We start from the raw sequence: 13,919 nt of genomic DNA, 5'->3' as shown, positions 1-13,919 counted from the left end.
ATTCAAGTCTGGATTTGACAGGGAGCCAGTGGAGAGAAGCTAAAACTGGAGAGAGATGATCTCTCCCACTAACTCGCTCAGGAAAACCCTGACAGAGAGAGCAGCCAAAAGGAAGAAACATTTTAAAAATCACAGATTAATCTGAGACAACATGCAATGTACAATTAGAGATTAGTCAAGAAAATAATCCTTATTCTTCTAAAGTCTGTCTTACGATCCTTAAAGAATGAGTACAGGAAAGATGGTGACAAATATATATATATATATATATATATATATACACGTATATACACACCAAAAATGAAAAATATTGCTACTTTACAATGTACTAATTGATAGTTTGTAATAGTTAAAATGAAGCTCTAAACGCTTCATAAACCAATAAGTGCATTAGCTAAAAAGGACAATATTGATTTTTTTTTTTTTTTTTGCCAAATAATGAGCCAATATTTATTTTTACTTTTTATCCTCAATGGTTACCTATATTTTTCACATATATATATGTAAACATCAAACATTTTTCAATTAATTAGCTCCATGTAATCACTATGGGCATTTGTTGGTGCACTTTTTTTGTGTGTGTGTTTTGTTTTTAGCAATGTGCACATAATTAGATTTACCTGAATAAATAAAATCACAACACCTGATGTGTTCCCCCCAAAAAAACAAATAAAACTAGAAAAGATTTGGCAATTATTTTATGCTGGCTGTCCTTCCTGAAGCAACCTGGACTTGAACCTGCGGCCTCAGGATTAAGAGGCTGTGGCACTGACCACAAAGCTACCGGGACCTTCTAAAAACATTTGCATTTTTAGTTACCTTTTTAAAAAATTCAACAAGTAGAATATAGCAGGTATAAAATTTAAATTCATCATATGACATTGTTTTATGAAGAATAAAATATAATAGATACAAAAAAATTGTGTTTGTTTAGATGAACTGATTAATCTAGGAAAAGCAAACATGAAATAGATTAACAGTTTGAAAAGGAAGAACTAAGAACACAAGAACATCATAGGCAATGAATGTTTTAATAAAATCAGCCGTACACACGTGATGGATGCAAGTCACAGCCAGGATTACCTGAGCTCCTCTCTGTGTTGAAGAAAAATTACAACACAATAAACCTCAAAATAAATAAACAAACCAATTCTCCTTTTAGTCTGAGATCAAAATGAAATTTCTTTGCACTCCATTCAGCACACTTCAGAAATTTGTTTAACTTTAATCCCTTTAAAAGCTGCAGAGGATTGGACGGGAACACAGTTATACATTTGGCAGATAGAGAAGTGACCCTGAACGCATCTTTACATCTCTAATTTATATGGCTGAAATAAACTGACTCTGACAACGGACATAAACCACGTGCACGCACTCTTTCAAAAGCCTCCCTGCAGACACCAGCAGTGTTTTAACATAATACTGCAGATAAATAGCATAATAACGTTAACAAAACAAGGCATGCTAAAAGCAAATCAATTCTCTCAATCCTAATAAGAACATAGCAAATGCTACTTTTAGCGTCCAACGACAAATCTTCATCAAGTGTAGCTTTTACCCTTTCTTCCCACTCTTCATCCACGGTTGACAAGCATAGTCTGAAAGAGAAAAACAAGACAAAAAAGGAAAATTAGACTATTTGCACCCCCTGCAACACCTTCTGACCTTTGAGATGCTCTAAAGTGCACAGAGTGTGCCTTTTTTTTTTTTTTTTTTGTCCACACTTTTTCACCTTTAACTGAGCACAACTGAAAGGTCAGATTGAGTAATAATAGGGATTATCTCAGTAATGGAGCAAAGACAACCTGTTGACCTGCGTTAGACCGCTACTTCAGAGGGGTTTTCAGACCGTGATGGATTAAATCAAATAATATGGAGGAACACAATAAGATGGGATTTTCCTGAGTGTGTACGCTTTATTTTGGCAATTTTTTTTTTTTTGTCTTCCTGTCAATTCAGAATTTAATTCAAAATTTTACTCCTAATCTACAAAACCCTCAACAACATAGCTCCATCTTACATTACAGATCTTATTGTTCCATATTTTCCGAACAGAGCACTTAGCTCTCAGACTGCAGGCTTACTCGTGGTTCCTAGAGTTTCCAAAAGCAGAATGGGAGGAAGATCTTTCAGTGATCAGGCTCCGCTCTTGTGGAACCAACTTCCTGTTTCTGTCCGTGAGGCTGACACATTGTCCAGTTTTAGTTAGGGTTGACTTGTTATGCTGCTATAGGCTTAGACTACTGGAGGACAAATTGACCTCATTTTCTTAAATGATTTGCTAAGATTGAATAGTTTTCATTTGATATTATTTCTATCTTAACATGCGATTCTCGACCTGCCATTGTGTATCTGTTCCTCCTTCCTGCTCCTCTCAAACCCAGCCAGTCGAAGCAGATGGACGCTTGTCCTGAGCCTGGTTCTGCTAAAGGTTCCTTCCTCATGAGGGAGTTTTTCCTTTCCACTGTCGCCTTCATGCTTGCTCAAGATGAGAGTTCTGTGATGAAGTTAAATCCAAAGCAGTCTGCTCCTCAGATAAAAAATGTTATTGTTTATGTATATGAATGTTTCTGTTCAGAGACCTGAGATGACTTCTGTTGTGATTTGGTGCTTTATAAATAAACAGAATTTAATTCAATTCAATTCACTTTTGGAAACTCTAGGGACCACGAGACAGCCTGCAGTCTGAGAGCGAAGTGCTCCGTTAGGAAAATATGGAACAATACGATCTCAAATGTAAGATGGAGCTAGGTTGTTGAGGGCTTTGTAGGTTAGAATTAAGATTCTGAATTCAATTCTGGACAATGGAGAGAAGCTAAAACTGGAGAGATATGATCTCTCCTACTAACTCCAGTTAAGACTCTGGCAGCAGCAATTGAACTGATTTTGTAATTGAATGCAACTACTTGTTGAACGATGTCTAATTTAGACCGCTAGAATCTGAATCTGCACAGTTACTTTTGTTTTCTGGGTATTTCTGGGGTATTCTGGGGTTTCGTGACTTGGTACATGGCAGAAAGCAGCAGCTGGAAGCAGCGATACATATTTAATAAAAATTTAAAAAATCTTTCTGTGTAAATATTTCATGTTACATCATGAACACCCACAGCTTATATACATACAAAGTATTATTGTTATTATTATTATTATTATTTTTGTGTGCGGCTTGTATTCGGGTGTACTCTATAATCCGGAAATTACGGTATATTCATAATGTGTACCTAGATACTGTTGTTGTTGTTTTTTTGGTTTGTTTGTTTTGTTCTTAGTTTCAATTCCTATTTCATAAATCAGAAATATTAAAAATAATTAGTGTCACACAAATAAAAAGCTCCTCAATCATGTGAAATTTTGAGCCATTCTGTCATGGCTCCTGCTCCTCCTTGCCTCTCTGCCATTTTACTCTAGCTTGTTTCTATAGTAACCCAGAAAGCACCACCATCTATATCGACCAGTAGATGTTAACCTGCAATTATTTTTCTGACAAAATCTCAGAATGTGCAATCCAACCACAGCAAGAAGCCCTTTTAAACCTCTATAAGTACATTATAATTCACATATATGGTATTATTTAATGGTGTAATGGTTTATATGCTTTTTCTTAAACCATTATGTCATTTTTAATAAAATGTAGTACCTTGCCAACAACATAATGGATTCCTCAACAGTTGGTCTAACTGAATATCACTCCAGAGATAAAGTAGTCACTGGCTATGGAAAGTTGCTGAGGTTACGTCACACAGTGTACCAGTTTAGGTCTGGGCTTTCATAATAAGCCTATTTTCATTTCATGTGGCTCTGGCCAGTAGATCAGCAAGACAGAATGATAGAACTTTAGAGAAAAAGAAGAGGGACAGAAGCAGATCACTGTAGGAGATAGAAAGAGAAAAACAAATAACCAACGAGAAGTCAGGGGAGCAGAAGAAGTCAGCCTGCTCCCCATTTTGCAGAATCCAGCTTGGGAGCCTTGACTCAATTGGAAATCCATTTTATCTGATGACTGGCAGGCAATTGGAAGTCCCAGGTGGTAGGCTGTGGCTCTGCGGTTGATAGACCTGACCACTCCAAACTGCTGAGGGATGAAGGGATGGAAGGACGGAGCAGAATGTGGGGAACAGCATTCACAACAAACACTGGCTTCACTAACAAAGTTCATTTCAAGCTACAACTAGCGGCTGGCTTACCTACACTTTGATCAAAAACACAATAAGTAGCATTTCACCAATATTTCAGTTAGTTCACAACTCAAAATCAGCAAATGAATCCGATCAAAGTTAAATTACAGTAGTCCCCCTCAATACTTTGTGGTTCAACTTTTGTGGACTCCCTCTTTCGCAGGTTTTAAACTAAGAATGTACACGACACGATCGTCAACTTTAATATTACTCATGTGATTGGGACTGTATGAGATAAAATGTTAATGGTAGTGGTCGAGAGCAGGCCATTTTGTAGTTTTCTAAGCATTTATAAGCCTATACTGTAACGTAAGTCAAAAGAACTACACGGCCCAGAAGCCAACAGTGCTTCCAGCTGCTGTTTTCTGCCAAAATTCAAAGAACAGTGATGGAGGGACCAAACTCTAGCGGAGAAACCGATGTGGTAAAAATAGTTTTGCAACACAAAGTCAGAAGTAACGCTCTAACTAGCTCACAGAACTGGCAGGAAAGTCACAAATAGTCCTGAAGCTGAACTCATCATTCAAGTTGTAGTATCTTCACTGGTGAGTACCCATATAAAAATGTGCAGTACTGTACAGTACATATATGTATGTTGTTAAAATTACATAGGTTTAAGAGTTTAGAACATTTTTAAGAATATTGTCAGAGTATAGGAAGGGCTTAAAAAGCCTTAAAATATATATATATAAATTAATATAATTTTCCTACTTCGCAGATTTTCACACATCGTGGTGGTGTCTGGAATGTAATCCCCGCGATAAGTGACGGACTACTGTATTGCGTAATAAAGTTAAGTCAGGTCCTCTGGACGGATTAAAAATAAAAATAAAATAAAAATTGTTGAAAGTTTTTTTTTTTTTATATCAAAAGACTTTGTCAGTCTAAGGAGCTGCAATAAACTCAGGCTTATAAATAGCACCTTTCTATAGTGGATCGTTGATCCACTATTCATAATTTATAGATCGTCCATCAGGAGTCAAAGGTTTGATTCCTGGCAGTATCGTCACATGTCAAAGTGTCTCTGAAAAAGACAATGAAGGTTGTTTCCTCGTCTGATAGTCTGGTAGACTCGGTTTGATTGGGGACCAGAATTCGGAACATTTGTTTACATTTTCAGCTGGTGCAGTTTGCATTCACACTGCACTGAGCCCATCGAGTCAACCCCCCCCGCCTGCGGTGGCACTGCATGAAGAACTACTGAAGGAAACAACATGCAAACCTCTGAAGAAGACACTGAGTGCAACTTACTTCTGGAAATAAAAACAACAATGGAGTGGTGTAAAATTTAAGTGGTTTTAGGATTTCTGTTTTGTCTCTGGGACTCATGTGCCAAACAAACATTTTTCAACAATGGACTCAGCATGAACGGAAGACGAGACAGAATACCATGGACAATGCTGGTTTTCACACAAGGTGGCTGAGATGGCGCCATATGAGAAATGCACGCTTGTTTTGGTTGTGTTTACACACAACGCCCTGCGCTGTAGTCAACTTCCTGCTTTTGGAGCAGTCTCCGGTCCGCTTGCATTCACTGCATTCAAACCGCGCCAGAGTTCACTTCAACCAAACTGAGACCTGGGTTTTTAGGAGGACCAGAGTTCGCTTTTTGGTCAACATCAGAGTTCGATTGCGCATTCACACCTCCCCAAACGAACCAGACTTTCTAGGCAAATGGACTAGAGTTTGATTAAAGTGGACTAAACAGGGCTGGTGTGAATGCACCCTAAAGCGCCATAATTTAAATTAGCATTGTAGCCATGTAGTAAGGTGCTGTATGATGTTTGTGTGTATGGGGAGGTGGGGGTTGGACGGGTATATGATGGCACAGATTGTGTTGAAAAGCACTTCGAGCAGCCTGATTGGCTAGAAAGACCCTATAGAAGTACAGTCCATCTATCATTTATGATAGTAACACATTCTTCATTTACAAAAAAAAACAATCAGAAGCATTTTATAGAATATTTTTTTACAAGTCATGAATGACAGGTTCAGATATCTTGTTTAATACAGTGAATGAAAGAAACTGCCTTTGGAATATTTAATAAAGAAACCTGTAAATCTGTGCAACACAACTTTGAATAAACACTTTCTAAGGTTCTACTGGAAAATAAACTTGTCAGCATAGCTCTAGGTGCAAAAAACAATGCCCTCATATTTATTTATACAAAAGGGCCACAGAAGAAAGCAAAAATTGATTTCAGGAGAACTGCGTGTGAATTGGAATGCCATCACAAAGGAAAAGCACGCTTGAAATCATAAAGAAAAAGAAGCAGAGAGACAGATGGATTGACTGACAACGGGACACAAAAGAGCCTGGTAGAAAGTGGATTGTTTCGATAATGTTGTGGCTGTTTGAAGGAGACAAAAGCCGGAGAAAAATCCACCTAAAAGCTCTGCTGCTGTTCTCCCTTATCCCTGCTGGTGGTCTTGGTTCCACAAAACTTCCTCCTAAGCATGACAAACACTGACTAGTCTACTGGGCTGGAGTGTGTCCAGAAAAAAAAAATGCATAAAAGAAAATAGAAATAGGTGTGGCAAAGGTGGCTTTCAGTACAAGCCAATACAAAGTTATGTTGAGTTATTACTGGGACACCGACTGGAAAAAGCAAAGAGGAAAAGAGTAGGGGGTCTGTTGGTGCGAGCTGACATATTGGTGATGCTCCAAAAGGTCAGGGTACAGCAAGTGAGGGGCACGAATGCTGGGAAAAATGGGGGCAATTGCCTGCATGCTCAACTCTGCCCTCTGTCTCTTAAGTATCTACATACCCTGCCCCCAGTTTTTCACCGTTTGAAATCGTTGAGGCATTTGAGGGCCACCAGGGTCCACGAAGCAGATAAAAGAGGGAACAGAGGCTACGATTTGGCATGATGCGCCGTTTGATCGCACAATGAACATCAACAAAAGACAAGAAAAAGAGAATTCAAAGATGGAGGGGAAAAAGAAAGATAAAGAAAAACGTGACAGACAGAGATTTCACATCTTTCAAAGAAAAATACAAAGGTAAAGTAAAAAAAAACACGTCATTTGATACTGTTAGCAGAACAAAAATGGGAAAAATATAATCTGTAAAGTTTATACACAGAAAACAGGCACAAAGGTTGACGAGTTATTATAACCTATTTTAATAAACTCCTTCAGTCAGTGCTAAAATATTCAATATATTGTGTCTAAAGTTTCTACATTTCTCACTCAACCATTAATTTTTCATTTACATTAGCCTAATAAGTGTGATTTCTCTTTAGAGAAGTTAAAAGTAAAAAAAAGAAAAGAAGTTTAAAGGTTTATCTTTATTAAATGGGATAAAACGACTGAAAAAACCACTTCAATCTTAATTTGAAATATTGTAAACTGCACATGTATTCAAGTAGAGTACTCGCTCATGGCAAAATACCCAAATAAAATAGACTTCGAACAAAATTTAGGTAATTTTTATTTCACAAAACATGACTAAAAATGATTTTGTGTCTTTTTACATGAGTACATTGTAACAATGAAGAAAATTAAATAAAACATGCCTAAATATTGGTGATGGAGGTTTTAATTTAGGGTATGATTATGATTATTACAAAACAAAATAAAACCATTGATTAAAAACTGTATGCACTGGATTATACCTATCTTGCACAAAGATCTGAGGTTCTCGACCTTGACCTCTCTAAGTGGCTTCAAACATCTGCTAAGTTCATGGCAAAAACCAACGCAGACATGTTCCAGTTTTTAGTATTTTATATCACTTTATAATGTAGCTGCTTTTGTTTAGTTTTTTTAATATAATTTCTTCATATATGTATAAATTTATATGTTTTTGATGATTGTCTACTGTTGTTGTTGTTGTCTACTGTTGTCGTCATTCTTTGTTAAAACAGGTCTTTCTTGTAAATGAGTCCTCGAGGCTCATTGAGACTAACCTGTATAAATTAAGGTTGAATGAATGAATGAAAATTATGTTTTCCAAAATCAGCAAAAGCTAAAATTGAAAACTAAAGCACAAATAAAACATTCTTGCATGCAAGAGTGTTAAAACATTAATTTCTTTTGAAAAAAGAGCAAGTTTGGATTTCTTATTAAAGCTATTTGATGTTAGTTTTACTTTATTGAGTGACATAGTTCCATGATTTTTTTTAGCAGGAATATAAAAAGGTAAAAACAACACCACAAAAGTGTGTTATTTTGCCAGACTTTGAGTAGTTGGATTGAAAACTATAGTCCTCTGTGCACACAATATAAGAGAAATAGACAACAAAGAGAAAAAGGAACAGCTCATAATGACACTTTGTGGAGATTGGTTGTGATCGGCTGTACAGTGATCAATGCCAGCATGAAAGGAGGCAACACCAATGGTTTATTATAGAAGGAGCAGCTACCAACAGTATGAAAATAAAATCAATAAGTCAACTGTGGAGAGGGGGAGAAAAATGAAGTTGACAAAAAGGGAAGAAAACAAACAGAAGACCTGACAGAAGAAAGATAAAAAGTGGAGAAGACTGAGAAAAATAAAAGCGTTTCCAATTGTAGTAGAAGTTGGATAAAAAAATGCCTTAAAAAAAGCACAAGGAAAAAATCAAGGCATAAAAAAAAAAAATCAAGGCATAAGTAAATATGTTTTCCAGTGTGTTTATGTGTTTAAGCAGCCCCAAATCAGTTGAAAAGGAGGTGTCGTGAATGCATTCCCGTTTACCTGGAGGCAGTGCTCGAGTACCTGACTGCCGAGATCCTGGCGCTGGTCGGAAACGTAGCTCGTGCCAATAAGAAGACCGGGCTCATCCCCACCCCTGACATCTGCAGCTGGCTTTCCACAATGATGAGAAGCTCAACAAGCTGCTGGAAGAAGTGACCATCGCTCCGGGAGGAGTTCTGCCCAACATTCAGGCGTTCCTGCTGCCCAAGGCCGAGAAGCCCACCAAGTCCCAGTAACGGATCAACATTTGCAACCATTTTTTTCAGATCCACCATAAGACAGAATGCTACAAAAGATCCTTCCTGCCCACAGCCACCATCATCTATTAGAACTTTTTAATGAAACCAGGATGTTGAGCTACAACATTTAATTTCCCTTAGGGATTAATAAAGTGTTTTTGAATTGAATTGAAATGTAATTATTTTGTAAATATATATTTAAACAGCCATAAAAATTAAGGTTTAATTTTAGCTTGCTTTTACCAGATATAGATTTAGATGGTGGGTTAACACCACAGACTCTTTGTTGTAATCTTTGAGAAAGTGTCAAAATGTCATATGCTTAAATGCCAGTAAACAGACTTCTTCATTGGGTTATTAGAAGAGCTACCTCAAATGTAAGGGCTCATAATGTTAAGGCTGACCAGAGTGAAACTTGACAGTACATTAAGAACAGTTGTGTTTATATTGGTTGCCCATTCCCCCCCCCCCCCCCCCCCAGATACTTAGAAAGCCAAAGCACAATAAACAATAGAAATCCTAAAAACTAGTCTGAGGTTTAATTCTGAAACACGCAACAAAGGAAACAAATGTAATATAAAACAGTATAAACTATAAGTGGAATTTATTAAAAAAATATATATATATATTTCTTATAGCAAGTGCATGAGTTACCATTTCTTATTGAACCAGGTAAATGATTGACCCTGCTATTTTCTTCTTCTTTTTGTTGCTTAGACACTCTTTGACTGATAGCAACATTTGTTATGTTGCGTGTCAAAATGTGCAAAATTATGTTTGTAAAAATCAGCCATGGCTGAAACAAATTATGATGGCTTTGACTTGATGGGAAAGTAAATGATTACTCTTCTGATCAGCAGATAAGCCATGCAGACCTTCCATGGGAAGCGCCCCTATGTAGCTCAGCGTGGTTCCTAACTGAAAATCACTCACTGTGGCCAAGCTGTCACACAATCAGCAGTTTAAGGTCACCTGCTGCTGGCTAACAAGCCAGGGAGTGTGGAATGGCACAAACATACTTGCTTTTAGTTTTGATTTGTGTATCTTAGCTGGTGATCAATGTCTGACAGCAAATACACAGGGAAAAAATGCTTGATCCAAGGCAAGCTTTGTAGAGAGTGGTGAAGGCTGCGCAGAAGACCGTTGGAGTCAGCTTCTCCACCATCACAGACTCCTACGCCTCTAGATACAGGTACAGGGCCACCTGCATCATGAAGGACCCCACTCACCCAGCACGCTCAATTTTTGACCCGCTCCACTCAGGCAAGAGGTTGAGGAGCATTAAATGTAGAAGCACTAGACTGAGGAACAGCTTCTACCCTGAAGCTGTTAGACTCATGAATCCCTAATCATGATAATCACTGTGAAAAAAATCACTGTAATGCCACTTTGATTGTTGATATGTGCTGCTGACTATCCATGCTGCTGATCTCATGCTGCTGATTTATTTCATGCTGCTGTTGTTGTTCGGCGTATTGTTTTTGTACAACTAGTGCTTAGCATATTTCTTAGTATCTTGTATTTCTTAGTTCATGTCTTAGATCTTATTACAGTTTTTCTTTTAAAATGTATACTTGGTTAGATGTAACTGGGAACTTGAGTACAAAATGTTGTTCCACCACATGTGGTGCAAATGACAATAAAGAACCTTGACTTGACTTAATGACTACATAATAACAACAACAAAAGGAAGTTATCACGGAAAGTTTAGACATCAAAGAGTGCACTTTAGAAAGGAAAAAAAGGATGTTGGTAGCTTATTACAGGAGCTAGCCTGGTTTGTTGAGGCAAATATTTTCGTGAAAATGAAGCTTCATGTAAAAAGGTCAGCAGCAGTTTCATAAAAATGCCACTTTATTGTGACCACCAGTTATTTCAATCCAACTTAGCTTTATTTGTAAAGCTCTTTAAACAACCATACAGATCCAAAGTGCTGTGCATGGCAGACAAATTAAAACATAGGGACTTGAACAGACTTCCACCAGTCTTTTCAAAATAAAGCTTATCGAACGTGCTCCGTTTGGCTGAATTTTCGGGTCCTTCACTAAATTCATTAAAGGGAAAGGTTAACAAGAGATAAGGAAAAGTTTGAATGAGTGTGGAAAGGGTTTATAAAGCTTTAATATATATAAATAATAAAATAAATATAAAGTTGCTACTTCACGGATCTTCACCTATGTCTCTGGAACATAACCCCCGCAATAGGTGAGGGATCACTGTATTACTTTGAACCTCTAATTAAAAAACCTGATGTTGTAAATTTTGAAAACGTCCATTATTTTTAAAAGTATTGTTCATGTTGCATTTTAGTATGAATGTCATGCAGGGAAAAAAGCAAAAAATGAACTTTTCAACTTTAGACCATTGTTTTGGTAGCACACCAATTTGTTCCAACCAGTACTTTTTCCCCGGTTTTTCTTCAAAACTAAACTGGAGTAAAGATTTTTCATGTATTTACTGTTTTGGTCTGTTGGCAGTCACAGTTAATGAGGTACAAACAGATCTTCAACTGAGCACAAGAGTAGCAAGAACCTAAGAAAAAAACTAAAAATGAAAATCACCTTTAAAAATGTATTCAAAACTTTTTAGCAAAAGCGTTCAAAACTACGACTATACGACATAATAAGACCTAAGATCTTTACTTTAAAGTTCTATTTCTGTTTTTCTCCAGTGGGCAAGAAGTCACACAAGCACAGCATCAGAAACAGAGTCAAAGAATAAAAAGTTCAATGGATGCAAAGTTTGCATAGAAGTTCTGCAGTTTGAAAGATTTTAGAAAAAAAAAAAAAACACTTCTGAGGCTTTAGCCCCAATTAAAACAACCTAAACCAATTTAGAAGCTCGGAGTGAAACTCCTGTGTCTGAGTTTTTAATCTAAGATGACTGCTCTCTGAACAAATATAAAAACCAAAGATATAAATCTTGTTAATTAGGCCTGCTTTAAAGAAAGCTCCACAACTCTCTGTAATATTCATTCAAGCGTAGCAGTGAGGTGGACGGAGTTCAACTGGTCGTTCGCTTTGTAAATTCTGTGTCAAAACTTGAGGTGTATTGAAGTGAAAACGTGAGGAGCTGTGTGTGTGTGTGTGTGCGTGCGTGCGTGCGTGCGCGTGTGTGTGGTCAGCGGCAGATCCAGCAAGCAGCAGAAGCTCCTCATTCTTCTTCATTAGTGCTGACTGCTGAGAGGCCGACTGTCCCTCCCCCTTCTTTCTCTCTCTCAGCATCTCTTCTTCTTATGTCCATCTCTAACCTTTCCCCATGACCCCCCCCCGGCACTAATTTTCTTTTACTGTCTTGTCCCTCCTCACCTCATGCCTCCACCACCACCTTCCAGCATTTGTTTGATTTGCTCTCCAGCAGTTTTTTACCCTCGGGTTTCCTTCCTGATGATGTTTTCCCTCTCTTCCTCTTCATCACGTTCTTCACCTATCACAATTTTCTACTGTTCTTTAATTCTTTTCACCTTGCCCAGCTTTTTTGTGCAATTTCACAATTTTTCAACTTTATATTTATGGTTTACTTAGAACCCATTTGCAGCTCTGAAATATCAAGACTCAACAGAAAGTTTCACTTGACAATTAATTGTTTCTGCTTTTATTTTGCCCCAACACAATTTCAACTTTCCTTCCTTCTCTCTTTTTCAACATTTTGAAACGCCTCCTTGCATCTCTATGCTGACGATACAATTGTTTATTGCCGAGCTAACAGTTGCCAAGAATTTCCAGCTTCTAAAGTCTGCCTTTGACATCGTTCAGTCTGACTTGTTCCATCTCAAACTGGTGCTAAATGCTGATAAAATCAAGGGGATGTTGTTTTCAAACAGAAAGATGGTGCCAGCAGCTTCTCCTCCTATCTTATCTTTGAATGGTGTTCCTATTGAGTTTTTGGATTCCATCTCTCTTTAAAGCAACATATGTTGCAAGCTTGATAAAGAAATGAAAATTAAAATAGGTTTCTTTTTTAGAAATAAATTTTGCTTAACTCTGAATGTCAAGAAACACGTTGCAGCTGCTACTTCCCTACCAGCCATTGATTATGGTGACATTATTTACATACACCGCAAGGAGGCCCAGAGGAAGACCCAGGACACGCTGGAGGGACTATGTTTCTCGGCTGGCCTGGGAACGCCTCGGGATTCCCCCGGAAGAGCTGGCCCAAGTGGCTGGGGAGAGGGAAGTCTGGGCCTCCCTACTTAGGCTGCTACCCCCGCGACCTGACCCCAGATAAGAGGAAGAAAATGGATGGATGGATGGATGGATGGATATTTACATACATGCACCTGCCAGCTCTTTACAGATGTTGGATGCTGTCCACCATGGCACACTAAGATTCATAACTGGTTGTAACTACCATACTCATCACTGCACTGCATCTGTACTCATTGTCAGTTGGTCATCATTATCTACATGAAGGCTCTCATCAATCCTTGGTCTGCTGTCTTCTTATATCTCCTCTTACATGTCACGTCGTCAGTGCGGTTACGGCGTGCGCTCTCAGGCCATCAATATCTGCAGTGTTCCCTCAGTGCGGACTGAACTTGGCAAAAAGGCCTTTACCGGGACTTACTCTGATCCTGTAACCTGGAACACCTTGTAAAAAGATCTGAAGCTGTCCATATTGATGTCCTTATGGGATTTTAAACATTTGATAATGTCAATAGAAAAATCAAAAGCAAATATGTTCTTGTTTTTAGTATTTTACTTTGTTTTATATGGCATCTTGATTCGACTGTGTTTATAACTTCTTTTATTTTATATTATAGATAGATAGATAGATAGATAGATAGATAGATAGATAGATAGATAGATAGATAGATAGATAGA

The 13,919-nt window shown here is 37.8% G+C and overlaps 1 protein-coding gene across 1 annotated transcript in view; it reads right to left on the bottom strand.

The window, feature by feature from the left end:
- Nucleotides 1-1,048: 1,048 nt before the first annotated feature.
- The window catches only part of chchd6a (coiled-coil-helix-coiled-coil-helix domain containing 6a), a 73,820-nt gene continuing 60,949 nt past the window's right edge, over nucleotides 1,049-13,919 (bottom strand). Inside the window, exon 8 of the mRNA XM_037684386.1 lies at nucleotides 1,049-1,598. Within this exon, the coding sequence (XP_037540314.1) occupies nucleotides 1,575-1,598 (24 nt within the window). The 3' untranslated portion in view covers nucleotides 1,049-1,574. The remainder of the gene's footprint in view (nucleotides 1,599-13,919) is intronic.

This window comes from Nematolebias whitei, chromosome 11 (genome assembly GCF_014905685.2).
Source record: "Nematolebias whitei isolate Nwh7 chromosome 11, NemWhi1, whole genome shotgun sequence".
Classification (NCBI taxonomy): domain Eukaryota; kingdom Metazoa; phylum Chordata; class Actinopteri; order Cyprinodontiformes; family Rivulidae; genus Nematolebias; species Nematolebias whitei.
The sequence above is the reverse complement of the archived record's forward strand: the minus strand, read 5'-3'. Positions and strand labels throughout refer to the sequence as shown.